Raw genomic sequence first — 27,880 nt, forward strand, 5'->3', positions numbered from 1 at the left:
AAAGTAAATATTACAAACCGTGTCTCTCCTGGTGGTGCTGGCCCTTGAACTTTGTACCGCTCGAAGCGAGCAGTAGCCAGTAACAAATTTGTTGTATCTGCATTTGCATCTTCCTGACCTTCGCTTCTGCAGAAAGAGAGAAAAATAGGTTTCGGTCTTCAAAGCACGCTCAGAGAACATTCTTTTCCTGTGTAAGAATCCTGTAAGAATCCTGGGAGCTGAAGTTTGCTAAGGGCTGCCGGGAATAGCAATTCTGCCAGGGGGAATTATTTGAGGAAAAGAACGTCCTTTGAATTTGTATAAAGTTGCAGTCAGAATTTTATGTTGTGAACTGCCCTGTGATCTTCGGATATAGGGATATAGGATCAGTATACAGATTTAATAAATAAATAAATAAATAAATAGAAGAACATGCCAGGAAAACTTCCCCTATCTTTCATCTCCCTCTGTGCTCTTCCTAAATCTGATCTGGAGGGTTCAGGGTTCAGAATCCTTATGGGGGGCACATGCAGGGCGGAGATGGAGGGGAATTGCATCACACAAGTGGAATTTCTTGGGTGAAATGGGATGACTTTGTAGGATGCAACCCTCTATTACCTGCCTGTTGAAATGGTCGTCTTGTGGCTCATGGCTGTATTCAGAATCCCTCCCCACACCCCCTGGCCACCCTTTTCTCATACACATGTTTTAGTAATAGAAAACCAGACCATATGGGACTTGCCAGGACAGAAAACCCATTTTCTTCGGATCAAGCTTCCGAAGCCAACTGATTGACATCCTTCTTATGCTTTTGTATCATTCCTGATGCATTACAGCAGCCGTCCAGTTTGGGGGAAAGGAGGCCTCTCCAATAGTTGCTAGTTAGTCACTGAGTGTCTCGTGCCACATAACAGACAAAGCTGATGCTCAGGACCGAAGCACAGTGGAAACTCTAAGTAAGTGGATGTGTAAGTAAACAACATTTTACAACTGAAAATCTGGGTTGTTCTTACGCTTTTGTTTTTTCATGTTGTTTATTTTAATGTGGAAGTACATAGCTAATGACAAAGTTGTCCTGTATGTTGTTAACTGAAAAATCAACTAAGAATTTTGGGGCATGGGGAGAGAAACAAAATAGTAAGCTGGATAGATTCACAGTTCAATATTTAGGCTATGCAGACTTTGCCGTGCTGCGTTTTAAGCTGCTTGTGTGTATGTAGCCTTAGAAGTTCCACTGTGTTAAATACCTCTGTGAAAATGTAGCTGGGACACTCATTCTCTCGTGAAGCATGGATGACGAACTGCTTCTGGAGGGCCAGAACAAATTGCGCCCTTCTGACCTGCCAGCCGAATGCTCAGTTTCTTTTTTACCCACAGACATTTGTGTTTCCTTTAATGCTTCCCAATGATGACATGGCGTTTTGTTTACTTTGATTAGAGTGATGTTAGATCAAAGCATATGATGGAATCCAGTCTCAATATGCGATATTTTAACAGCATCTGTCTGGGGCATTAGGGGAGGCATAGGACCTCTGGTGATGGGCACGTCATGCACCTTCTCAGGTATTTTGTCCACCTTTGGTCCCCACCTTAAAGTTACCAGATTTTTTTCAACGAATCTGGGGACACTTTTCAACTTCAATGGATTTTGTATGGGGACTGATTTGTAAATCCAGGGACTGTCCCTGGGAAATGGGGACGTCTGGTAACCTTACCCCATCTTGCATTCACCTCTCACCTGTGGCTCCCAGAAGATGGCACCATGCGACAGCAGTCACACCCCGGGAAATGGCTTGAGCTAGCTGGCTAAACTAAGTGAGCGTAGCCAATGGGTCTCAAACCCTTGGTGAGTTAGGGACTATGGGAATGTTCAGGGAAGCAGGAGAGGATATATTGTTTATTAATATCCTTCCTAACTTGCGCTAGCAAGTTCCTTTACTTAGCAGACTTTTACATCCCCCTTTAAACGTACAGCGGGTAGCTGGTTGCAGGTTTGTGTAAGCCTCTCACTATCATACAATTCAGTATTAAATTGTATGTTCCTGGTAGGTTCCCTTTTATCCCTCTTAAAAGAACAAGCACATGACAATCTTATTTAAAGTCATTAAAAGAAGTTTATTCACAGCATCAGTTCTCAGTTGGATCCCTGAAGATAGACTTAGTTACAGATATGTGAGTGCGGATCTACCCCATAGGGAGGAATTATCCCACTGCCTGTGCTAGCTAGCAGAGCACACCTAGCTAAAAAGCTGGTCCAACAGCAGATGGAGTCAAAAAGAGAGAGTGTGTGCTGCGTGTCTTGTCCTTTTGTGTTACCTGGACAGGTAAGGTCACACCCACCTCTAGTCACATTCAAAGGAAGTATGTCCCAGCCAGGAGGAAACAGGAAGTTTTCGACTGGCTGAACCAAACATTCCCCTGCATGTCCACTCTAGGAAAACAAGGAATGTTGTACTTGACTGCTACTTATGTATCACATCCCACAGGGACTTTCCCTGCATGCCAAGACAGGCTCCAGGGGATTGAACAAACAAGACCAATAGTTGACCCAACGGTCAAGAAGGCAGTTTCTGCACATGCTGTAGAGGGAAACAAGGGGCAGCCTCGAAACAAGCAAAAGAGGGTTGTTGTTTTTTAAAAAAACAAAACAAAACCCCACATTCTAATGCATCACCTAAATCAAAACACTAACCACAATTGTTTCCCACAATGCTATCACTTCTAAATGTTTTGCTCCTACCAAAATCGAATCATGAATCCACATTTTAATCCACAACCAACCCATGCACTAGTATATTGACTGCACAAATAAAGCTTTTATCTAATGACCCAGAGTGGCTCATTTGTTTATTTCTATGTAAGTCAATAGACTGAAAGTTCTAGTCTTGGGATAAAATGTTCAAATGTTAATAACATCATTGCCTTCCCCGCCTCACAAATGCAAACAACCCCCACTGCAGCCAACCATAGACAACCAACCACACCCTGACCCCCAAATACCTCTCACTACCAAGGAAATGTAATAAATGAACATACCTGCCAAGTTGCTGTCGGAGAAATAAGGGACCGGGCCGAAAGTAGCAGACCGGAAGTAGCGCTGCCGCCATTTTGGAACTGGGCGGAGCATGCTCAGAAGTGACTTTTGATGCTGCTTTGCCCAGTTTCAAAATGGCTGCTGCACCAGAAGTCGCACTGCAGCCATTTTGGAACTGGGCAGAGCAGCATCAAAAGTCGCTTCTGAGCATGCTCTGCCCAGTTCCAAAATGGCTGGTTTATTCCCAGAATAAACCGGGGAAAAACTGAAGCGTTCATAAACTGAAGCGAACTTTCCCATTGAAAGTAATGGAAAGTGGATTAATCTGTTCCAGACGGTCCGCGGAGTACTTAAACTGAAGCGTTCATAAACTGAAGCGAACTTTCCCATTGAAAGTAATGGAAAGAGGATTAATCTGTTCCAGACGGAGTACTCAACAACCTGAAGCATACTTAACCCGAAGCATGGGTGTAATTGGTTCCGGAAGTCTGTTCATAAACTGAAGCGTTCATAAACTGAAGCAAACTTTCCCATTGAAGGTGCTACTGAAGGAATTTTTTTATTTTGCTTCAACTCAGACCAACACGGCTACCTACCTGTAACTTTCCCATTGAAAGTAATGGAAAGTGAATTAATCCGTTCCAGATGGGTCCGCGGCGTTCGTAATCCGAAAATTCATAAACCGAGGTGTTCGTAAACTGAGGTTCCACTGTTTGCAAACAACATAATCAGTTATTTTGAAAGCAGATGAACGGACATTGCACATTTGCAGAGTAAGAGGTGGGTGAAATGTTGAGTAAACTTGTTGGATGCTGGAAAGAGACTGCTTTTGGCAGAGCAAACAGACCACAATGTTGAAGTAACCATGGAGCCCAGTGAGGTGTTCCAGATTACAGTTCCAGGAGAGCAAAACAAGAGAACATTCAATATTCAGAACCCAAATAATGCCATGCAGCAGAGACTATTCAAATCAGTTATTCTAAATCGGTGAATCCGATAAGAAATCCGGTTTTATAAATCAGCTGCCCCAAAGGCTTTCTCCCAAATTATGTCTCCATTCGCAAGCAAGCCTCAAGGATCAAGCTTGCTTGCTAGGACCTTTTAGAGCAGGTGTGGCTAGACTATGGCTCTTCCAATACAGGTACTGTTGGATTCCAACTGCCACCAGCCCAAGCTAGCAAGGCCAACGACAGGGATGATGAGAACTACTTCTTGGTCACATTAGAACAGTAACGGGGAACATGAAGCCATAGAATCATGGAATCATAGAATCATAGAGTTGGAAGAGACCACAAGGGCCATCCAGTCCAACCCCATGCCAAGCAGGAAACACCATCAAAGCATTCTTGACATATGCCTGTCAAGCCTCTGCTTAGATAATGCCTCTGCTTAGATAAAGCCCTCTAGATAATGCTAGACTCCAGCTCCCATTAGCCCCAGCCAACATGACCTATGGACATGGAAGATGGGACTTGTAGTCCAGTAATCTCTGGATAGCTGGCGGTTCCCCACTATTGCACTGGAAGGCAACAGAATAAGTGGAACAGAATGTTGGGAACTGCCTTTTGCATAAAGAGCAATATGGTTTTTTTGTGATGGTGATGATGATTGCAAAGATGATTTCAGTTGTTGTAGACTGCCACGGAAACCTGCAAATAGGCTAGGAGATGGGGACATATAATTTAAAACAACATGAAAATAAATAATGAGCATGTTTCCTATACAAAACTGAAATTAATGAGCACCATGCGAAAGCCTAGCTCCGTGAATTTCAATAGATCTCTCATATGGGGGCAGCTCCAAATGAGTCGCGCTAATTATCTCCAATCCAAAGGCAGCATCTTTGAAGCATCTAAACGGAATATTGACTGATGTAGCCTGGTAACCTTCCTATGGGAAAGTTATGTAATTCTAAAGTGCTCATCTCATTACTGCTGTGTGCCGCTCAGTGAACAATGCAAGGGCCATTATCCCATCCCTCTTATGGCAAACATTATTTGACATTTCGCCCTCGTCTTCTTCTTTTTTCAGTAAAGAAGAAAAAAAGCCACCCACACCAACATTTACACTTCATAGATTATTTTCATATCTAAGGACCCCTGACCGTTAAGTCCAGTCGTGGACGACTCTGGGGTTGCGCGCTCATCTCGCTTTACTGGCCGAGGGAGCCAGTGTTTGTCCGCAGACAGTTTTTCTGGGTCATGTGGCCAGCATGACTAAGCCGCTTCTGGCGAACCAGAGCAGTATACAGAAACGCCGTTTACCTTCCCGCTGGAGTGGTACCTATTTATCTACTTGCACTGTGACGTGCTTTCGAACTGCTAGGTTGGCAGGAGCAGGGACCGAGCAATGGGAGCTCACCCCATCACGGGGATTCGAACTGCCAGCCTTCTGATCGGCAAGCCCTAGGCTCTGTGGTTTAGACCACAGCGCCACCCGTGTCCCTCATTTTCACATGTACCCAGGTATAAATTTGAATTGTGTGGACATTGGCCTGCCTTGAAAGACCAACTGGTGGGGTGGATCTGCCTGGGATAGGGTCCTGGCAGATGGGTCACTGTTTCCTACTGGGAGGGAGTGGAGTGAGGTCAGTAGGGTGCAAAAGCACCACCAGGAGCTCCAGATTGGCTCCACCATTGTGTTGGATCTCTGCACTGCCTCCCCTTTCCCTCCCAGTAAGCAACAGTGACCCTCCTGCTGGGAAGTTAGAGTTGTACCTCTGCCTCACCCAGCAAGCCATTTCTAGATACATGTGCATGCAACACAGGCTGTATTTCACAGACCAATATCCTGATTCTTTTTCCTTCTGTATCTAACGTTCCAGGAGTGGGCCAATTTCCCTACCCTCGTTTGCTTGTTTTGTTAGAGGCTAGGTATCATGGACCACAACACTCTGTTCCTGTGCAAACATAGTAGGGTATGCCACTATACCAGGCACGTCCAACAGGTAGATCGTGATCTACTGGTAGATCACTGGACGTCTGTGGTAGATCACTGGCTTTCCTCTTTCCTAAAAATTTCCTACACAATTTAGACCTGAACCCCTAAAATATGGGCCTTCCTCTTCCCTAAGAAAAGCTCAACAAATTTGACCTGAAGCCCCCAAAAGGAGGTAGATCACTGCCAGTTTTTAACACTGAGAGTAGATCGCAGTCTCTTGGGAGTTGGCCACCCCTGCACTATACCTTTGTGTTGCTCACTTCTTGCCGCCATCCACTTATTTGCTACCTAGAGGAAGGACTGCAGGATTCACCGTGCCTTACAGTCTACTCTGGAACAGGGCTGCTGCCAAATTCCGATTCTGCTTGGCATTTCCAGCCAGAGACCTTCCTAATGTCCCATCCAGCATTGACTAAAAATAGTACAAAGCCCCTAGATTGTCAATGTTCCGTTGGCTGTCATCGGCTCCAGCAAAGAACTTACTCCATGTTCTCATGGGACCAACACATGCTCTGCCTTATGGGCAGGGATACCTTGCTTCTGACATCATGATATTGTGACTTTCCCAGACCTGTCAGTCATTAGCCAATAATACTGAGTGGGACGGTAAGGAAACAAACAACGTTGCGTCATGACACACCCTTTTCTCTAGAGGGCAAAGCAGTTCATGAAACAATTCATCCCAGCCAGATACCCTGTTTCTCTGAAAATAAGACGTAGCCATAAAATAAGCCGTAGCAGGATTTTTTAAGCATTCAATGAATATAAGCCATACCCTGAAAATAAGACATAGTAATAGGCGCAGCAGCAATGCCGGCCGCAGCAGGAGAAGGAGGGGGAAAATAAGACATCCCCTGAAAATAAGCCATAGTGTGGTTTTTTTGAGGAAAAATAAATATAAGACAGTGTCTTATTTTCGGAGAAACACGGGTAGTCACCATGCAGCAGTAGTAGCTGTGCCATAATGTAAACGATGTTTGCCGCTGCAATTGCTGCTGCCCAGGATATTTCCTGTGGCCTGGCATTCTGCTGCTTCCCTCTCCCCAGCCTCCCTGTGTACTTTCTCCGCTGCCTGCCTGCCTGCCTGTTTGCTTGCTTGCTCGCTCTGAACCTTGGGATAATTGCATGCTGTTCTCAGAACTCTAAATCAAATCATGGCTCCTGTGAAATGAAGTTTTCTGGATGCAAAGAGCTCCTGGCTTCATAAATCATAGCCTGTTCTTGGACATTGCTCACTCGAGGGAAGTCACCAAAGGTCACTCTCTGCTGCTGCCTCCCAGCGGCTTGCAATTACCCTTCCTTACTATCAAAGCCATTTGAATGCTGCTAATCTAATGGGCATCTCTTCCTCCTTGTGCTCAAAGGGCGCGGCTTGGCCATCAAAATGTGTTTGTCCCAGCCTCCCCACCGTAGGTCATTCTTTGTTCTACCCTGCTTTTTCTTTATTAATGTAATATTTTTAGGAGACATGTTTCTTACAGACCTTGACTACTGTTTTCTCCCAGCTGTCTTGTCACATAGACAAATGACAGTGGCTCCTGTTTTGCAGATGACGGGGGAAGAGGGATGAAATGAAGGTTAAGAGTGCCAACTGCTCAAGGTACGGTTGCACAAAGTGCATCCAAACGATTCCACCCCCCATCGTTCTGCCCGGACACTGAGGTCCAGTACAGAGGGCCTTCTGACGGTTCCCTCGTTGCGAGAAGCCAAGTTACAGGGAACCAGGCAGAGGGCCTTCTCGGTGGTGGCGCCTGTCCTGTGGAACGCCCTCCCATCAGATGTCAAAGAGAAAAACAGCTACCAGATTTTTAGAAGACATCTGAAGGCAGCCCTGTTTAGGGAGGCTTTTAATGTTTAATTGTTTTATTTCATTTTTCTGTTGTAAGCCGCCCAGAGTGGCTGGGGAAACCCAGCCAGATGGGCAGGGTATAAATAATAAATTATATTATTATTATTATTATTATTATTATTATTATTATTATTATTATTTCCATCTTGCTTAAAAGCTGCATCACATGTTCAAGAAACCTATCCTCAAAAATAGATAGGCAGCTTCTGAAAAGGTAGGGCTTTCCCAATTCTTATGTGCTAGTTTCATGCCAGCATGATTTATTTAGCATTGTTCTTCATTCAAATGTGCAGAGACTCGTTTTATTTGCTTATGGTTCCTGACTGAACAGCTGCTGTGCATCCATTTGGTCTAAGTGATGCTCATCACAGACCCCCATTCAAAGCAAGAAGTAGTCAGCTATTGTACATGCATCCACTCTAACTAGTGTTCATTATAGTTCCCTCTCAAATTGCTGACTGACTTCTTATTGGGCAAAGTGCAAGTCTAGTGGTCATCCGAGGGGCCAAACTAGACTTGATATTAAGCATTTGACTTACCCTTGTGTGTTTGATGCTGGTTTGCTAAGGGCATTTCCAGACTCTTGCTATTTTCATATGGGACTCAGTCACACACCAGGAAATTCAGGTTATACAATTATAGTCGACTAGGAGCTCTTACGCAACAAACCCACTTCCCCAAAATATCAGACTTCCTGAGATAAGGAACCTGATAGGGAGATGCAGTGGGAAGTGTGGGTTGACCCTGGCCTTGACACAAATGTTATCTAACTTTGCTGCAAAAAATCAGAAGGAAAGGTCCTTACACAGCCAGCATCATCTAATCTCCCTGCAAACATATATCAGCAGGAATGCTCAATAAACGGGTTGCCTGGAAGCGCTCTAAATAGCAGTCACTGCCCAAAGGAGGCTGATCTGGATCAAGGCCATGGTATTTGGGGAAAGGGGGTTTAACCCTTTGCCTGCAATGTGGTCCCGATTCAGATCACCTCACCCTCCTCAGCTGCTATTTGCCCCCAAGGAAAGCTGCCAATGAGTGCCACACAGTTTTCCTTTGAGCACAAATAACAGCAGTGGGGGAGGGGGTGAAGCGGGAGAGAATCCAGATTGAAACCATGGTAGAAAAGGGTTAAAGTCCTGCTCCCCACAAGCTATGGTCCTGGTTGAAAGTGACTTCCGTATCCAATTTTTTTTTTCTGGGGGGAAATAGGGGGGTGCATACACCTAAACATTTTGCGAATCTAAGTTTGGCCTCATTGAGGGGCAGTATTTCAATATGAGTAGGAAAATGAGAGTACCCCTAAACATTTTTTTAGAGAGAAAAAGAGCACTGTTCATAACCCTGGCTGCTAATTAGCAAACAAAACTCAGTTCTGAAAGACCCAGTCACAAGCTTGACATCATCCCTATTTTGGCACATAGTTCCAAACTACTCAGTCATAGGCTAAGGCACTTTCCAGGTCACATGTTGTACAAGTCACTGTCTCCCATCCTTCCTGCCCCCCCCCAGCTCCTCCTTGGCAGACCCATTGTAACTTCTGCTTGCTATATGTGGGACACTTATTCATAGCAAATATTTTCAAGCACATGGCTGATGCATGGAATTGCACCGGTGTCTTTAAAGTGTAACATGAGCTTTGAGATGCAATTATGTTATAACCTGCATAGATTTGGATAAATGCTATAGAGTCAGATAAGCAGGAAAACGTGTTTAAGAGCTCACCCTACCTATTTACTGCTGACGTTGACGCAAGAAAAGGCTTTAAAATCTTCTGACGAAATGCAACATGACAGAAAAGGTCATGGACCAGTTTCCAAAGAGCACTGATAAGATGCTTTTACCTTTTTTTCCAGGTGTCTACATAACCAGATCCTCCTCTTAACACTGTTCTAAGTGGGTCCAGTAGTTCCTCCGTGCAATAAACCTTGCCATAATAGCGTTTCATCTTTCCATTTCATCAGCTTCCTCCAACAGAGGGAAAGCTCAGAACAAAGCACACCTGATGAAGTTTGACTTCCTCTGGCAGCTGGTCCCACCATAAACCCTTTTGTTCAAATGCTTCTCGGAGACCTCTTTTAACGAAATGGAAAAGGAAAAGAGGAAACTCACTTGGGGATTTCAACAAATTACAAAATGTCTTGAGGCAAGAGTGGATTTACTTACAGAACTGGCAGTAAATCCATTTGTTCACTCTCATCTGAAAGAGAGAGCAAGAGTGAGCTCTTCTGCCTTTACTTGTCAAAAGGGAAAGATCTGGGGGCAGATGGAAATGCTTTCTGACTCTTGTTTTAAGTAATGAAATCTTTGAAAAAGCAATGCCAAGCATTTCATGGCTACATTTAGGGGAGAATTTGAAGTGTTTTAATTCACCTGAAAAAATTTCTATCCTAATCGCATTCTGAAAAAGGAACTTCAACGTCCAAGGTCACATATGTCTTTTGGAAAAAAGGTTATTCTGAATAAAATGTTCATTTATGTCTTTTCCATTCCCTCTTGCACTGGGCTTGCCATCTAGATCGCTAAGTGGCCAGTTTGGCCCTGTTGATTGGGCCCTGTGGGTCTCCCCAGCATGGGTGTAGCCAGGATTTTTGTTGGGGGGGTTCCTAACTTGCAATTGGAGCATCTTTATAGTGACCATTCACAAAGCTACCATGGGGGAACTATAAACCCTGCCAGGGCTGGCGCGTCCATTTAGGCAAACTAGGCAGTTGCCTAGGGCGCCAAAATGGAGGGGGCGCTGGCTAGCCTGCCGGGGGGGGGAGGAAGCCTGCTCTTGCAAGAGGTGGCGGCAGGATGAGTGCCCTGAAAGGAGCGCTTTCGGGGCACTGATCCTGTCGCCACCTCCCGCAAGACCAGCCTTCCTTCCCCCCTCTTTTTCTCTCTCCCTTCTTTCTCTCTCTTACCCACCCTTTCCTTCCTTCCTTCTCTTTCTCTTTCTCTTTTTCTCTTTCTCTTTCTTTTCTCTTTCTCTTCCCTCCCTCCCTCTCTTTGGCTATTTCCCTCTCACCCCCTCCTCCCTCCCTCCCTCCCTTATCCTCTCTCTCTCTCTCTCTCTCTCTCTCTCTCTCTTTCCCTCTCACCCCCTGGGGGGCGCCAGAAGGTGATCTCGCCTAGGGCGCAAAAAACCCTAGCACCGGCCCTGAACCCTGCTTTGGTTGTATGTAAACCTGTGCTTAATTATTGGGGCAAATGCAGCCAATCCCGCTGAGTGTACACATCTATTTGAACAGCAGCTTGTTCTTTTTAATGTGATCCATTTCCCCCTAGCACTGCAAAGCTTGTTTTAGAACAGCCCGTGACTTGCTGCTCCATCCTGGCGCTGTCACGCTCTTGCTAAGGGCTGGGAGCTGGACTTGTCGCAGGTGTTTTGAATGTGGAGGCCTTGGGCACGACGACTCCAAATCTGTCCTTGACTCATTCTAGCCAGAATAATCTCTTCCTCTTAGGTTGCGGAGAAGAGGAGGAAGGCATTCAGATAAATGCTTTCAAAAAGAGAGAGAGGGAGAGGTAATGAAAGCACTGGCTGAAGCCCAAGGCCTCAGCCTTTTGGCTGGGCAGCTGTGAGTGCCATTGAGGGACTCTTGCCTTAATGCAATCCAGCTCAGACTGGATCTGAATGGGTCCAGCTGCAACCGTGTCCTCTTCTCCAGAGCAGGCCACAGGGCCAAGGTTTCGGTGTATTTAACCAAAGGGATGATTTGGCACCTTCTCACCCCACTGGAGTCTCACCTGGTGCCTTTCCTATCCTTGCCACAGATATCTTTTCAGATTTGCCTAGTGGATTGAATTAAATTGTGTGGTCTTGTGTGAGTGCCTGGAGGCGGTTGGAGGATGGATGGCGGCTAACAGATTGAGGTTGAATCCTGACAAGACAGAAGTACTGTTTGTGGGGGACAGGAGGCGGGCAGGTGTGGAGGACTCCCTGGTCCTGAATGGGGTAACTGAAGGACCAGGTGCGCAGCCTGGGAGTCATTTTGGACTCACAGCTGTCCATGGAGGTACAGGTCAATTCTGTGTCCAGGGCAGCTGTCTATCAGCTCCACCTGGTACGTAGGCTGAGACCCTACCTGCCTGCAGATTGTCTCGCCAGAGTGGTGCATGCTCTAGTTATCTCTCGCGTGGACTGCTGCAATGCGCTCTACGTGGGGCTACCTTTGAAGGTGACCCGGAAACTACAACTAATCCATAATGCGGCAGCTAGAGTGGTGACTGGGAGCGGCTGCCGAGACCACATAACACCGGTCTTGAAAGATCTACATTGGCTCCCAGTACGTTTCCGAGCACAGTTCAAAGTGTTGATGCTGACCTTTAAAGTCCTAAACGGCCTCGGTCCAGTATACCTCAAGGAGCGTCTCCACCCCAATTGTTCTGCCCGGACACTGAGATCCAGCTCCGAGGGCCTTCTGGCGGTTCCCTCATTGCGAGAAGCCAAGTTGCAGGGAACCAGGCAGAGGGCCTTCTCGGTGGTGGCGCCTGCCCTCCCATCAGATGTCAAAAAGAAAACAGCTACCAGATTTTTAGAAGACATCTGAAGGCAGCCCTGTTTAGGGAGGCTTTTAATGTTTAAGAAATTAGTGTATTTTAATGTTTCTTTTGGAAGCCGCCCAGAGTGGCTGGGGAAACCCAGCCAGATGGGCGGGGTATAAATAATAAATAAATAAATAAATAATAATAATAATAAAATTAGGCATTATGAGACTGGCTTCACCATGCCTAGTGTGGCACAATCATAGGCTGGAAGCAACGTGTGTGAGGTCGGGAGGCTGCAGGAGGCTGCTTCAACCCTCCTTCCCCTCCTTGGCAAGAGGAGAAGGAGCTGGCCACAGGAGCCACAGCACACCATGGTAGGCCCCCAGCACCTACCATGGGTAAAAGGGCTCAGCCCCCAGGAGCCATACCAGCAGTAGCACAAAGGCACTTTGCAGGAGGGCCTGAGGGAAGAGGAGGAGGAGGACCATTGAGAGCAGACACCCCCACCAAGCCCTGCACTTTCTCATCTGTGGGTTATTCCACTTAAGAACTTCATTCCTTCTTCTGCATCAGATAAAAGGGACTTGTAGCATAATGTTGCTTCTATTGCTTGAAATATCAACAACCTCAGATATGCAGATGACACAACCTTGATGGCAGAAAGTGAGGAGGAATTTAAAAACCTTTTAATGAGGGTGAAAGAGGAGAGCGCAAAATATGGCCTGAAGCTCAACATTTAAAAAAAACCAAGATCATGGCCACTGGTCCCATCACCTCCTGGCAAATAGAAGGGGAAGAAATGGAGGCAGTGAGAGATTTTACCTTCTTGGGCTCCTTGATTACTGCAGATGGTGACAGCAGTCACGGAATTAAAAGACGCCTGCTTCTTGGGAGAAAAGCAATGACAAACCTAGACAGCATCTTAAAAAGCAGAGACATCACCTTGCCGACAAAGGTCCGTATAGTTAAAGCTATGGTTTTCCCAGTAGTGATGTATGGAAGTGAGAGCTGGACCATAAAGAAGGCTGATCGCCAAAGAATTGATGCTTTTGAATTATGGTGCTGGAGGAGACTCTTGAGAGTCCCATGGACTGCAAGAAGATCAAACCTATCCATTCTTAAGGAAATCAGCCCTGAAATCAGCCCTGGAAGGACAGATCGTGAAGCTGAGGCTCCAATACTTTGGCCACCTCATGAGAAGAGAAGAATCCTTGGAAAAGACCCTGATGTTGGGAAAGATGGAGGGCACAAGGAGAAGGGGACGACAGAGGACAAGATGCTTGGACAGTGTTCTCGAAGCTACGAACATGAGTTTGACCAAACTGCGGGAGGCAGTGGAAGACAGGAGTGCCTGACGTGCTCTGGTCCATGGGGTCACAAAGAGTCGGACACGACTAAACGACTAAACAACTAAACAACAACAACATTGCTTGTAGGCTCTGGCAACGACCTTCTGTAAAACTGCCTGTTTACATTGAGAAGGCTGGTTCATTTTTATTTTATGTATAAAATATCATAAAGGTATTCATCACAGTGGTTTACAACGATACAAAAACATTGTGTGCCGTTGGATATTCCTGCTCACTTAAATGAAATAAAAATCTCTGGTTGAAGCTGGAAAACGTTGCTATCGTACAATTTGAAAAACCAGCCCCAACATAATCTATCTGCACAGGAACCAGTTTTCCCCAGATTGTTTATAAGTGGCAGAAAAGCCAACCTCTCACTGACGTTCTACAGGATGAACAGATGATTACTTGTCAGCATGGACAGACTCAGTATAATGAGAAGGCTTCTCCTACATACGCATTTGGCAGAAACACGATCATTTAGAGCAGGGGCTGGGAACCTGTCACCCTCAAAAGTTATTAGATTACAGCGCCCGTAATCCCTGACCGTTAGCCATGTCCACAATGTCTGGAGGGCCAAAAGGTTCCTCATCCTTTGATTTTGAAAAAGCCTCTATAAAGAGCCCTTATGTAGGAGAGAATTGCAGGTGGACTTGGGAGGTGGGAGAGTTGGGTGGAACATCAGTGGCAGGAAGCAGGCCACAGGAGTGAAACCAGTAGGTGTCCTGGCAAGAAGCATGAAAATAGATCTGGGAGTGAGCTTTTGAGCATCGCCACTTTTGATGGTCACCAGCGTTCACGAGGCTGGCACATTTAAAAACAAGTTGCCACAAGCATGCAGGGCGCAGCAATTTGCCCAAGATGTAGGAGTTGGAAGGGAGGGGAGAAACATGCAATATATGGCATGAAAACATCACCTGGAATCTTTTAACATTTGCTAGAGTATTACTGGCAAAGATCTGGAAAAATAAACACTCATCAGAAGAGTGAAACTGACTCATACATGTTTAAACCAATCACATACCGATTTAGGAAGCTGGAAGGTTTTCAGACATTGTAAATTGTGCTTGGAGTTGTTGTTTTCTTCATGGAATGCCTGTATTGTTAAGGCAAACTTTGTATTCATCTAGTTACCTGTGGCGTGTTGAGAGTTGCTTGCAGGTGAGCAGGCAGAGAAGCTTTGGTAGATAAGAAGACAGCTATGTAGTTTTTTCAGACCATTGACGTGGCAATGTAGTTAAGAAAGAACAATGCATTAATACATTTTGTGGGGTTATTTGGTGGCAAGAGCATATGGTGGTTTTGGGTTTTTTTTGAAAAGTTAATTAAAAGATGAAAGAATGCTTTGATTTTCATAGATTCTGCATCCTGTCTTAGATATCCACTTAACATTCTTTGAATGTCATGTGTACAGAATAATGGCCCAGCTAAGTCCATAACTGTTCAATTGTCTATACAGTATATGAATAATCTCCTACATCTGTACCAATAAACTGCTCAAAAGTGATGCTGTCAATTCAGAAGTGCTGGGTGGATATGTTCCTATATATCACTGGCTAGAAAGGTCCGTCATGAGGAAAGGGAATTCTCTCGGGGGCAGGACTTTCCATTCTGGAGGTCAGCTCTGTGAGAGAACCCAAGACTGCAAAAATGGAAAAAGAGAAATTAAAAAGGCAATGACTCTGCTCTCTGCATAAATCTTCTCCTGCAGCAAAACATGCAGGTCACCTCCTTGCTCAGAAGAGAGGATAAGAATAGAATTGTACTGCGATACCTGGGCTCTGGTTTCTTGAAGGAAGTAGCCTCTCGTACACTGGGAGCTAATTTTGGGACTTAAACTTTGCAAGAGAGATGGGGACTTGAGTTCCCATGGCAACCAAAGGAGGGGGACCCTAATTGCTCCTCTTTCTGCCAGTTCCAGTATTGCTGATTGGAAGAGGAGGGTTGGTAAAATGAAAGGACAGTCTTCTGAGGTTGCAAATTATGCATTGAGGCTGGTGAATAGGGGGTGCAGCTAACTATATCACAGTGACGCAAGTTGTGGGAGTCCCAGTGCATGGCTCTCAGAGATTTTTTTGGGGGGGGGGGTCAGAGAACACCTCCAGGGAGTTGCTGTTCTATCTATGCCCACAAAACAGGCATAAACCTGATATCAATAGCTGTCGTGTCTTCAACACACACACACCCAAGGACCCCCGGGAACTGAGATTTCTATTTAAAACCCCTTCACAAATTTTAGGGATGCTTGGGGAGAAGGAAATATCATTAAACTAATTCATCAAACAGAATCGGAATAAAAACAGACAACTGTCTCTCTGAAAATCAGGGGTCCAGATTTTTGCGGAAAGGGCTCAAAAACTCTATGGTGGCGGCAAAAGCACATGAGCAGTATTAGGGATGTGCCTCGAACATAAGATTTGGTTCAGGTTCTGCTTCAACACTCCAGAAAACAGCCTGAGTTACCTCTCACAAGTTGAGAGGCGGCTTCAACTGCCATCCTTAGGGAGCATAGCATAGCATTGCTCCCTTGTTGTTGTTGTTTAGTTGTTTAGTCGTGTCCGACTCTTCGTGACCCCATGGACCATAGCACGCCAGGCTCTCCTGTCTTCCACTGCCTCCCGCAGTTTGGTCAGACTCATGTTTGTAGCTTCGAGAACACAGGCCAACCACCTCGTCCTCTGTTGTCCCCTTCTCCTTGTGCCCTCCATCTTTCCCAACATCAGGGTCTTTTCCAGGGAGTCTTCTCTTCTCATGAGGTGGCCATATTGTTAATGCATGGCAGAAGTTCATGAACAGTTTATAGTTTTCACTTCTGAAGATGGGAGGTGCAGGTGTGGTTGCTTTGCTTTGCTTTGCTTTGCTTTGCAATGGGAACAGGGGTGTCTTGCCCATAGAGGCAAGTGGTGCAGGAAAGGGTGCCAAGTTCGCGCCAAGTTCTGGAGGGCATCTGGGAAGAGGCAGAGGCTGGACGCGGCATCCGCTCACCGCCCTCGTCCGCCACGCTGAAGCAGCGCCGCGCCTGGAGCCTCTGCCTCTTCCTCGCTGGAGGAGCCGCCATCAGTGCTGTAAAAAGCAGCTCTGGAAAACCAGGGGGGGCGTGGGGGTCTCTAAACCATGACGCTGGATCTCTGAACCATGGCGCTGGGTAGGCTTAAGACGGCCCTGAATGGAAACACCCAGCTTGTGCATTTTATCCCTTTTGAGTAATGAAGGATTCTGTTCCATAGGGAGATGAGGGGCCAGTTTGCTGTTTCTGTCATCTGGGCTGCCACTTTGCTCAATCCATTTCACATGTTAATAAATAAATTGCAAGGGAGACTTTAATTGTGTCTGATGGGAAGGAAATCAGGCCCTTCAGCTTGCAAGTGTGACTCAACAAGAGGGAAGGATTGTTAATTAAATGGGACTACATCAGCTGGGGCCAACTTTTGCAGTACTAGGAAATGAATGAAGCTGACATGCACTGTGTGGGACTGTGTCAGTCAGCCTAGAGATGTAAGCACTTTCCTTGCTTCCTTGACCCCTCCCATTAGCTTCAACCCATTCCAATGTAGCTGAAATGTATGCCAAACAGGTCCCTAATGTCAGTGTCGCTTGATGTTTTCCTGCACAGACTCCAAGAGGATGGTGGCTGTCTTTCAGAAAGACTCTCATTCATTTCAGTGGAGCTCCTTCCAGTGGAAGTTGTGATCTAGATTTTCAATTAAAGTACTTCTAATTCTAACTGAGAATCTGGGGCACAACCTCATTGAAATGAACATGAGCCGTGCAAGATTACTGGAAATATATATACTTTTAAAACCCTCACAATGTAACATAACTAGGGTAGAATCTAGACACATATTTTAAAAAGCTATGAAATACTTTTTTAAAAAAATGTTTTGAAAAATATATTGAATTTGCCTTAGCTCACCATTGCCATCTAGTGTCAGATGTGTATAATGCACACTTACAACATTTTATTTGCAGCTGTATAGCTGAGTCCTAGGTTGGGATGGAGGAGGTTGATGTTACAGATCAGGGGTCAGTAAACTTTTTCAGCAGGGGGCCGGTCCACTGTCCCTCAGACCTTGTGGGGGGCCGGACTAGATTTTTTGGGGGGAAATATGAACAAATTCCTATGCCCCACAAATAACCCAGAGATGCATTTTTAATAAAAGTACATATTCTACTCATGTAAAAACACCAGGCAGGCCCCACAAATAACTCAGAGATGCATTTGAAATACTGTAAAAGGACACATTCTACTCATATAATAACACGCTGATTCCCAGACTGTCAGCGGGCCGGATTTAGAAGGTGATTGGGCCGGATCCAGCCCACGGGCCTTAGTTTGCCTACCCATGTTACAGATAGTAGACAGTAAGTGACTATTACACTCGTGCAGCTTCCTTTGTGCAACTTAACAAGTTTATCTTTTGGTTTTTTTAAAAAATAATTTTTTATGTTTATATTGCATTACAGATATTGATGTTGTTGTTGTTTAGTCGTTTAGTCGTGTCCGACTCTTTGTGACCCCATGGACCATAGCACACCAGGCACTCCTGTCTTGCACTGCCTCCCGCAGTTTGGTCAAACTCATGTTCGTAGCTTCGAGAACACTGTCCAACCATCTCGTCCTCTGTCGTCCCCTTCTCCTAGTGCCCTCCATCTTTCCCAACATCAAGGTCTTTTCCAATGATTCTTCTCTTCTCATGAGGTGGCCAAAGTATTGGAGCCTCAGCTTCACGATCTGTCCTTCCAGTGAGCACTCAGAGCTGATTCCCTTAAGAATGGATAGGTTTGATCTTCTTGCAGTCCATGGGACTCTCAAGAGTCTCCTCCAGCACAGATATTGATAGCTATATCAAATATAATACAAAACCACCTACAAATATATTACAATGATTGCTCAGTTGCCCAACTGTCAATCTGCGTAAGATGATGGCTTTAGTGATTCACATTTGCACCCACTGCAAAGAATATACACCCTGGATTGTATGTTGCAGAATGGCCACCTTTATCTTCTGCATATAAAGGCAGCAGGCTACATGTGTGTAAAGCTCCAGGCATGTTCAGTCCTGAACAAACCAAACAATGGAACAGAAAATCTGCCAAGCGGAAGTGTTTTAGTATGATATATATTTTAACTATGTGCACTAAAAATAAAAATAAAATCAGGTAAAATACCAGTATTCTTAAAACGTTCACAAGGCAATATTTTTTGTCCAAAGCAGGGCTTAGAGAAAAGCAGCCATTTGGTAATCCTAATTTCTGGATTCTGCGGTAAATGAAATGATGAGTTTCTAATTGTGCTTTGCTTTCTCCTCTGTAGGAATGGACTGATCTGTGTGACGATGTGGAGTTTTTGACAGCAGTCTGCACCTCTCAGGACCATGTGACAGGTGCCATTTGAGATAGTTTCAGAGTAAGTACTTGGCTTGCCTGTCCTTTCTGTCATATCTTCATTTGGGGGGCCCCAAATGAGTGCTAAGTCAAAACTCATTTCCAGACCAGAGTTATTCCCTCTGAGATTTGCAGGGCTCCAAAGATTCAGCAGCAAAGCGGTTGTTGGGACATCTTTAGCCAGTGTTTTTAGCCAATGAGTGAAGTCAGACCTCCTCCAGCCCTATGAATTGCAGGCCTCTTGTTCCATTCGGTGACTCCATCCAGTCTGCCTTGCTGCCTGCTGTGCTTGGAACTCTCTCTCTCAACATCAGTATGATAGCACAACTGCGCTCTTCCTTCTCAAACGCTTCCTTAACCAGCCATCCTTTCTTCTGTCTTCCATTTTCCCATGGCCTGCTTTTAGACTACCAGTTCCTTCAGGCAGAGCTTGTTCTTCTTTACCCCTATGTTACTCTGTCAGGTACCATCTACGCACTGATGCCACAATACAAGCAACAATTTGGTGAACATCTAGCTAGGTCCTGGACAGTGGGGTAGCTGCTTCCCACTGCTGAGAAGAGATCAGAGAATGAAAGGATGGGATTAATTTATCTAACGCCTCTGCTCTGTCTTGCAGGCCCAGCGCACCCTTCACTGAACGTAAGTACCCCATAACATTTCAAATCCTGCTTTTCGTTGGGTTGTGTATTTGCTGTTGATTCCAACCATGAGCTGTTCTGTGAGCTGTTGATGGGCAGAAAGGCAGGGAATAAATGTGCAGACAAATAATTTTTAAAAAACACACAAATAAAAATATATTATAGAAGATTGGCTTCACGGAGGACAGGCTATATCAGGGGTCCCCAAACTAAGGCCCAGGGGCCGGATGTAGCCCAATTGCCTTCTAAATCTGGCCCGCAGACGGTCCAGGAATCAGCATGTTTTTACATGAGTAGAATGTGTCCTTTTATTTAAAATGCATCTCTGGGTTATTTGTGGGGCATAGGAATTCATTCATAATTTTTTTCAAAATATAGTCCGGCCCCCTGCTGAAAAAGTTTGCTGACCCCTGGACTATATGATATCCGATTGGTATACTATACTCATAGTGAGCTCATTGTCTGAGTCCTGGGTCCTTATGTAGCCAAAGCATCACCATCCATATACAACAGAGAGGTATCAGCAAGCTTGGAAGAACTCGTCTTTGAGAAAAATACCAAGAGGGCAATCATCATCATCATCATCATCATCATCCCTTAAGGGACTCACCATGCTCTGTGGCCATGCTATTGTGTGTGAGTTTGGATCGGAATGGAGTATTCTGACATTAGGCATAGCTGGCTGGCTGAAACATTCAACAGGAGCACTCCACACCGTAACATTTTGTTGGAGGTCCCACTTCTAGCCCCAGAGTGGCTGGGGCAACCAAGTCAGACGGGCAGCATATAAATAATAAAATTTGCTTTTTCTAAAAAATAAAAGATTGCTAAATAGAACCTTCTTGCCAAATAGCCCAGTCCTCTGTGTACCCGAAAACTGCAATGTCCTTTAAGTTCCATTCTACAGGTAGCTGCAGAATGAGTGTGCCCTCACTTAAGCAACCCTTAACCTCACTGAAAGGGGATTTCTTGTCCTCATCATCTGAATGAGAAGCACAAGAACTCTGGGTGTATGCTAATCCCTTTTATACACCCCGATCTCTTTGCCAATTGCCAACATTGTTTTAGGGGTAGCCAACGCAATGCCATCCAGGTGTTTTGGACTGCAGCATCCATCATCCCTCACCATTGACCATTCTGATTGGGGCTGATGGGACTCCATTAGCCCACTGGCAAGAGCAAATGTCTCCTTCTAACTGACACCGCCCCATTGGCAATGCAATCCATATCCATTTGCATATCTTAAAATTAAACACATTCACCGTCATTTCTCACATGGCACATCTTGGATACTCAGGTTCAAATATGGCATGGTCTTGGAACCCTTTGCCTCAATTGGCTTTGCCCCTCAAGACTTTGCCCCAATCAGACTGCAGCCGGACAGCGACTCTGCTAATTTTCCTGTTGTTTCAGAGTATCCCTTTCATCCAGCTTCAGTTTAATCACCTCTTGTCTCAGGTAATCCGTCCCACCGCTGATAACAGACGCTTCGAGTTTTGTCCCCAAGAGGCCACGTTGTTCAGTTGTCATGCAATCTCGCCTCACTGTTTTAGGCTGGCAGAACCAGCCCTCCCTGCGAATGATGCTGAGCCACTTGGCTCAGGTGGCAGATCAGGAAGGGAGGAGGAAAATGATCTCCCTCATCCACCTTTCTCAGGGCCAGCCAGCCACCTGCCTGCCTTGACTGACTGGCTCATAGCCAGCCAACACGGCCACAGTCTAGGGCGTGTCATTTGAGGGTCTGAAACATAATCTTTGCAAATTTCTTCAGTCTTAAAAAATATGCTTTTGGGCATGAGGAATGCAAATCTGCTATTGATTTTTGGTGTGACCGGACAACATTTAGCTCAGTAGGTTTATGTTTGAGGAAAAAGCACACAAAAAAACTTTTGGGAAACCCAAGAATGTTAATTTTACCTTCTGGAAATGTCATGCTAAATAATAATAAATAATAATATGAATCTATAACTGCAATCACATTTGATATTTAATATGCGATTTTACTACTACTTACCAAGCAAAACCAAGTTATGTTAATTTAACCGAAATATCTTTTGAATTCTCAAGTCATGTTACAACTTTCTGGCACCCCTCATTTTTGGAAGTTGAAAGCTGAAATATTCACCTGCTAATGCCACTGCGGCCTCCGCCCTCGTCCTCCTGTGTTCCTCCTTGTGCACCTGAAAAGGTAACAGTGGCATAAATGCCCCATTCCTCTCTCTGAGGAAGTGATCCTCTGACAATTCTTCCTCAAAGTGAGGCATTGAAAGCAAAGTCACCTGGAGAGCACCTGGGCTGCTGCCAATTCGGTGCAATGGCGGGAAATTGCTTTATAAAATAATCGTAAAACTTTCAAGTTATTTATGAACGTTAAGCATTTTATCCCTGCTTCTGATGTGTGGCATGAAGGCTCATAGTTCAAAACTGGATGAGGCAATTACCTTGCCATAAAAAAAGCCTGCTCAAAATTTGTTTTCTGTGATGTCCTCTTCACAAGAAATTACTCTTTATTGGAAAAAGGCATATGCCTGCTGTTTTCCAATGAAAGGGCAATAGTTGAGATCTCTAGACGCGACCCAACATTGAGAACAACCCCTGACCAAGTCTGCTGAAAGCCACATGCTACCAAGGCAGTAGTATAAAATCTGTGTTCAGTTTTAGAGAATCTTTATCTTGCCATTTCAAGTCAATTTGGATTGCCCTTGGAGTATCTAGAACAGTGATGGCGAACCTATGACACGCGTGTCAGACGTGACACGCAGAGCCCTCACTGCTGGCACGCGCCCCATTGGCCCATTTGCACTGTTGTTTTTCCCCATTTGTTCTCCCGCTCCTCCTACAGTTTGTCTCCGCTACAGCTTGTCTCCGCTGTTAAAACCCGGATCTTTTTTGTTGTTGTTGTTGCTAGTAGCCAGAGATTGGTTTTTAACCCTTTCTGTGCTGTTTTTCTGGCGCTTTGGCAGACGATGATTGGGTGTAACAGTGTTTGTTTTTTAACCCGTTCTGTGCTGGGGTTTTTGGCGCTTTGGCAGACTATGTCGGTGCTGCGTGTTAGTTCCAGTGAAGGTATTATTTGTCATTTATTTCTGTTCTCCCCCCCCCCAAAAAAAAGTGCAGCAGCTTTGGGGCACCCCCCCCAAAAGCAAAGCAACCTCAAAAACTTTGGTCAGCAGCTCCCCCCAAAAAGCTCAACAACTCTGGGCACTTTATGATAAATAAGGGGTGTTTGGTTTGGTTAAATAATTTAGTTTTTGGTTTATTAAATACAGTTATATATTATAATTTTCCTTTTTTGTTATTTAAACTATAAATATCGCAAAATTATGGGTTTTTTCTCGAAGTGACACACCACCCGAGTTATGCTCAGTTTTTTGGCAAATTTTGACACACCAAGCTCAAAAGGTTGCCCATCACTGATCTAGAAGATAAGGAACTGACCATTCCAGGAAGGAAGCCCCAGATCCAGGGCTATTGCAGAGGAAAATCAAATGCTATGAGATGTTTAGTTTGTTTTGTAACAGATTGATCGAGGAATCAATACAAACTTTCATTTGCTTTGGCTTTTAATGAGACTGGTGTGCTGTGCCTCAGCTGTTCTTTTAATTAGGAATAATGGCATTACACAACCCGCAACTCAATGGAATAACAGACTAGCTCCTTGAATGGGGGTGTTTCGGTCTGATCCTCAATGTCGTCAGAGCTAAAAGTCATCTTTAATGTTTCCTTTTAAATTCCCAATTCCAGCCGCACCCCAGAACTGCTACCACACTAGACAGACTAACAAACAAGTAATATCTTTAACTCTTGATCCCACAGATTAAATGTGGCTCTCACTAGTTAAATCTTGATTCATCAGTTAAGCTTCAATAGATTAATCAACTCACTCAACTGATTCAGCCCACTGCCTTTTTAAAATCCTATTTAAATGTGATTTTTAAAAGCCATTTTTTAAATAAGTAACAACAGAAGACAATAAGAGTAGAGAACAGCAGCAACACTTGGAGGAATCAGGGCAGGAGTACGGTAGGAAGATTTCATGCTTGTCCGATCTACTTTGGCTTTTTTACTAGCACCCCAAGGCCAACCAACGAGAGGCAGGATCAAAGGAGACACAGGGTGCTTCCATAATGTTTCTGTTCTCGGGTGGGATTCAGTCACATGTCTGCAAATTTTGGTTGCACAGCTGGTAGTTGACTGGGATGTCCACAACAGATCCATATCCCCCGAGGGAAAGTGATGGGAAAATGCACTGGGAAGTGTGGAAGGACGCAACATCATTTAACCTGCCCACAAACAGATCAGAATGAACGCTCATTAAATAGTCAATGTCATCTAATTCCCTGCAGAAAAGATAGTGAAATAGCGCTAAGCACGTAGTCTGAGCTTGTAGCGAGCAAGCTCAGGCATGTCCTACCTCGGTGAGTTCACTTAGTGAAAAAGAACGAACCAAGGAGGAAACGTAACTCTGTCGTCCCCTTCTCCTTGTGCCCTCCATCTTTCCCAACATCAGGGTCTTTTCCAGGGAGTCTTCTCTTCTCATGAGGTGGCCAAAGTATTGGAGCCTCAGCTTCACGATCTGTCCTTCCAGTGAGAGGAATTAAGGATTAAGCACTTTTTACTACTTAAAAGTGCTTAATCAAACCTGCCAATGTATCAACTGGTTTACAGTATTTCTGCACATAAACAATAAAATTTCCCCATTCTTTTTTAAACTTCTCTTTGTCAGAGTCTCTGAATTTTGCCATCAGTTTTGCCATTTCTGCATAGTCCATAAGTTTTATTTGCCATTATTTTATTGTTGGCAACAGTTGGCAATTCTTTTCAATCTACGGCAAACCACCCAGAGATCTACTAGTTGTACACCTCAATCTTACCTTCTGCCTACCCTTGCTATAGGGATTCTTAATTGTTACTAGTTATCTTTGTTGTTTTTCTAGAGTTTGATGGAGAATCGGTCGGATGACAGCAGGAACTGTTGTAATCACTGGAGGAATACTAGCAACAGTGATCTTACTGTGTATCATTGCTGTTCTGTGCTATTGTAGACTACAGGTAAGAATCTATGCTTCTGTGGGCTGTTTTGCTTCTGTATCCAAAGAAAGCTTCACATTTTAGGCATGAAGCAACTCTCCTGCGGGTCCACCAGAGTTACATGGTCTTTCAGCAAACATGGTGTAAGGGGGAGGGCTTATAGGGAACAGCCCCCCCCCCTCTCATCAGGAGCAGCCCATCTCCCAGCAGTAATGAAAGCGAAGGGTCGGAAGGGGAAAGTCAGGAGACGGAGAGGGAGTGCCAGAGCTCTGGCAACATCCAAGAGCCACTGCTCCTCAGGCAGGAAGAGAGGGAGGGGGAAAGAGAGGAGGGGACTCAGAAGGGCCGGAGACCTCCCCCCCCAACACCGGAATTAAGGAGGAGGAGAAAGGGGAGGAGGTTAGCTGTCCCGCGACTCTTATGTTGGTCAAAGTCGCGAAAAGGGGCAGTGCCGGATTCTGAATCGGACTGATGAGACATGAAACCAGCAGCTCAATTCACTGTAAATCATGTGCACCAATAAAAGTTCCTGAAAGACAAGCATGTGGAGAGTCGTTACTCAAGAGTAGTCGCAAAAACCCTGACACATGGGAAGGATGAAGAACATTAATAATAATAATAATAATAATAATAATAATTTATTATTATTTATACCCCAGCCACTCTGGGTGGCTTCCAACCGAATATTAAAAACAGTACAGCATCAAACCTTAAAAGCTTCCCTAAACAGGGCTGCCTTCAGTTGTCTTCTAAAAGTAAAATAGTTGCTTATTGCTTTGACATCTGCTTGGAGGGTGTTCCACAGGGCGGGTGCCACTACCAAGAAGGCCCTCTGTCTGGTTCCCTGTAACCTCACTTATCGCAATGAGGGACCCCCAGAAGGCCCTCGGTGCTGGATCTCAGTGTCCGGGCTGAATGATGGGGGTGGAGACGCAGTAGGCCTGTAAAGTAGTATTATCCCCATTTTACAGGTGGCTGAGGTTCAAATAAAACATCTTGGTCAAGGGGCACATGACACTTGAATAAGACCTTCCCAGGTCGCAATTCACACTTTCAGCCACCATCAGGGCTGGTCAGACAATTTCTCTGCACAAATACAGAATTGTGCTAAATCAGGCATGTCCAAAGTCTGATTCAGTGGCCTATTCTGGCCCGCTGGTCAATTTAATCCAGCCCCGGTGGCAGTATATGTCCTGGAGCCAGATTAAAATCCTAAAAAAAAAAAACCTCAACAACTTGAATCCTAAAAAAGGTGAACAACTAACAACTTTGGTTGGCCCTCACGCACCAAATCTGGCCCTCTTTGAAAAACGTTTTGTGCACCCCTGTGCTATGTCCAAAGAACATCGTTCCAATTATGGGTGGGGTGAAAGGCAGAAGTGGGAAGGGCAAAAAAACAGACGAAAGAATTAAGTAATGTAACATAATATGAAGTGAATGAGAAATAAAAAAATTCCTCCAAACCAAAATAAATTAGTATAAAAACAAATATTTTATGGTACTTATCTCTGGTGGATAGCTGTCTGTCTCTATTTTTGTTTTGTATATATATATTTTATTACAAGAAAACATTGTTGACAGTGCAGGTGTTTGCTAGACTGTAATCTTAAGAATAATACACAACACTACCAAACTATAGTAAGGTAAAGGGACCCCTGACCATTAGGTCCAGTCGTGACCAACTTTGGGGTTGCGGCGCTCATCTCGCTTTATTCTCCGAGGGAGCCGGCATACAGCTTCCAGGTCATGTGGCCAGCATGACTTAGCCGCTTCTGGCTAACCAGAGCAGCAAACGGAAATGCTGTTTACCTTCCTGCTGTAGCGGTACCTATTTATCCACTTGTACTTTGAGGTGCTTTCGACCGAGCAACGGAAGCTCACCACGTCGCAGGGATTCGAACCGCCGACCTTCTGATCAGCAAGCCCTAGGCTCAGTGGTTTAACCCACAGAGCCACCCGGGTCCCCTACTCCGCTACTTAGGGCATGCCATTTTCGGAGGTGTGAGTTAGTTTTGGCACATTTCTTCAGTGTGGGGTCTTAAAAACACATTTTTGAGCGTGAGGAATTCAATCTGCTGTGACTGCACAACATTTAGCTTCGTAAATCTAGGCTCTGTGGTTTAACCCACATGCCAAACATTGTTATATTTTTAATGCACTTTTGTTTTTGCGTGTGCCACCTAACCACAGGTCTTTCCCTCCTGCTTTAGTATTATTGCTGCAAGAAAGATGACACTGATGAAGAGGAAGAGGAGGAGGAGGAGGAGGAGGAGCAGGAGGAGACTGACCTTCCTTCACACTCGCACTATGCCATGTGCAACGCTTGCAACTCTCGCATCATGGACGGGCAGGGCAACTCCTCTTTTCCGCCCCATGAGATTAACAAGCCAGGCAATCGGAACCATTGCCCGACCTGCTCCCCTTATGGCTCCCCCTTTTACATACGGACCGCTGACCTGGTGCGTAACGGGGGCGAGAGGATCACCTACATGCCTACATGCTGCAAAGAAATGGGGCTGCCCCTCAAAATGGCTGTCCCCCCGAGTTTCCCGGTGACCCACCACCACTGCATCATACACGAGACCTTTCCCAACTCAAGGGCTTTCAGTACAGAAGTCTGATCACAATCGGTTTCAGACGTAGGGTGCTTCGGTTTGATGCGGGTTGCTACGGAAACCTTTCAACAAAAACGGAACATGCATCCAAGACCCGACGTTGTTCCTGAGGCTCTTCTTGTTAAGAGGAAAAGTAGTGACATTGCACCCAAGACATTGAACTTGGCGGTTTTTGAACCTGCAAACAGTGTTGGGTCCACTGAAGGGTCTTGTCTAAGGAGGGCTATGTACAGTACAAACTAACTAACTTGTATTTAAACACTCTTGCAGGTCCACCCTGACCCCCACATACATCTTTGGTGTCTACATGTAGAAAACCCTATTTCTCTCTCTCTCTCTCTCTCTCTCTCTCTCTCTCTCTCTCTCTCTCTCTCTCTCTCTCTCTCTCTCTCTCTCTCTCTCTCCAAAGCAATAGCCACTGGTCTCCCTTGACAGGTAATATGAGTGCATACTAAGTCAGCCAACACACCATTTATTGGACACTGTCCTATCCAGTAATGACGGTGGCATTAGCGAGAAGGGTGGCGAAATCCTTGCTAAACTCACTTCTAGTGCTCCTGTTCATTGGAAGTGGAGAGGAGGAAAAC

The 27,880-nt window shown here is 45.1% G+C and overlaps 1 protein-coding gene across 1 annotated transcript; it reads left to right on the plus strand.

The window, feature by feature from the left end:
* Positions 1 to 24,427: 24,427 nt before the first annotated feature.
* On the plus strand, positions 24,428 to 27,679 carry LOC118089553 (protein FAM163A). The gene is made up of 2 exons (XM_035124350.2): positions 24,428 to 24,699; positions 26,889 to 27,679. Exons 1-2 carry the CDS (start codon positions 24,607 to 24,609, stop codon positions 27,297 to 27,299), a joined length of 504 nt encoding a protein of 167 aa, XP_034980241.2. The 5' UTR covers positions 24,428 to 24,606; the 3' UTR covers positions 27,300 to 27,679.
* The last annotated feature ends 201 nt before the right edge of the window (positions 27,680 to 27,880 follow it).

This window comes from Zootoca vivipara, chromosome 7 (genome assembly GCF_963506605.1).
Source record: "Zootoca vivipara chromosome 7, rZooViv1.1, whole genome shotgun sequence".
In the NCBI taxonomy this organism is placed as follows: domain Eukaryota; kingdom Metazoa; phylum Chordata; class Lepidosauria; order Squamata; family Lacertidae; genus Zootoca; species Zootoca vivipara.

Bases quoted from the DNA above. Each gene is read 5' to 3' on its own strand.
- LOC118089553 (XM_035124350.2), top strand. From the start codon at position 24,607: ATGACAGCAGGAACTGTTGTAATCACTGGAGGAATACTAGCAACAGTG. The intron at 24,700-26,888 runs GTAAGAATCTAT...CTCCTGCTTTAG, and splicing joins TGTGCTATTGTAGACTACAG to TATTATTGCTGCAAGAAAGA.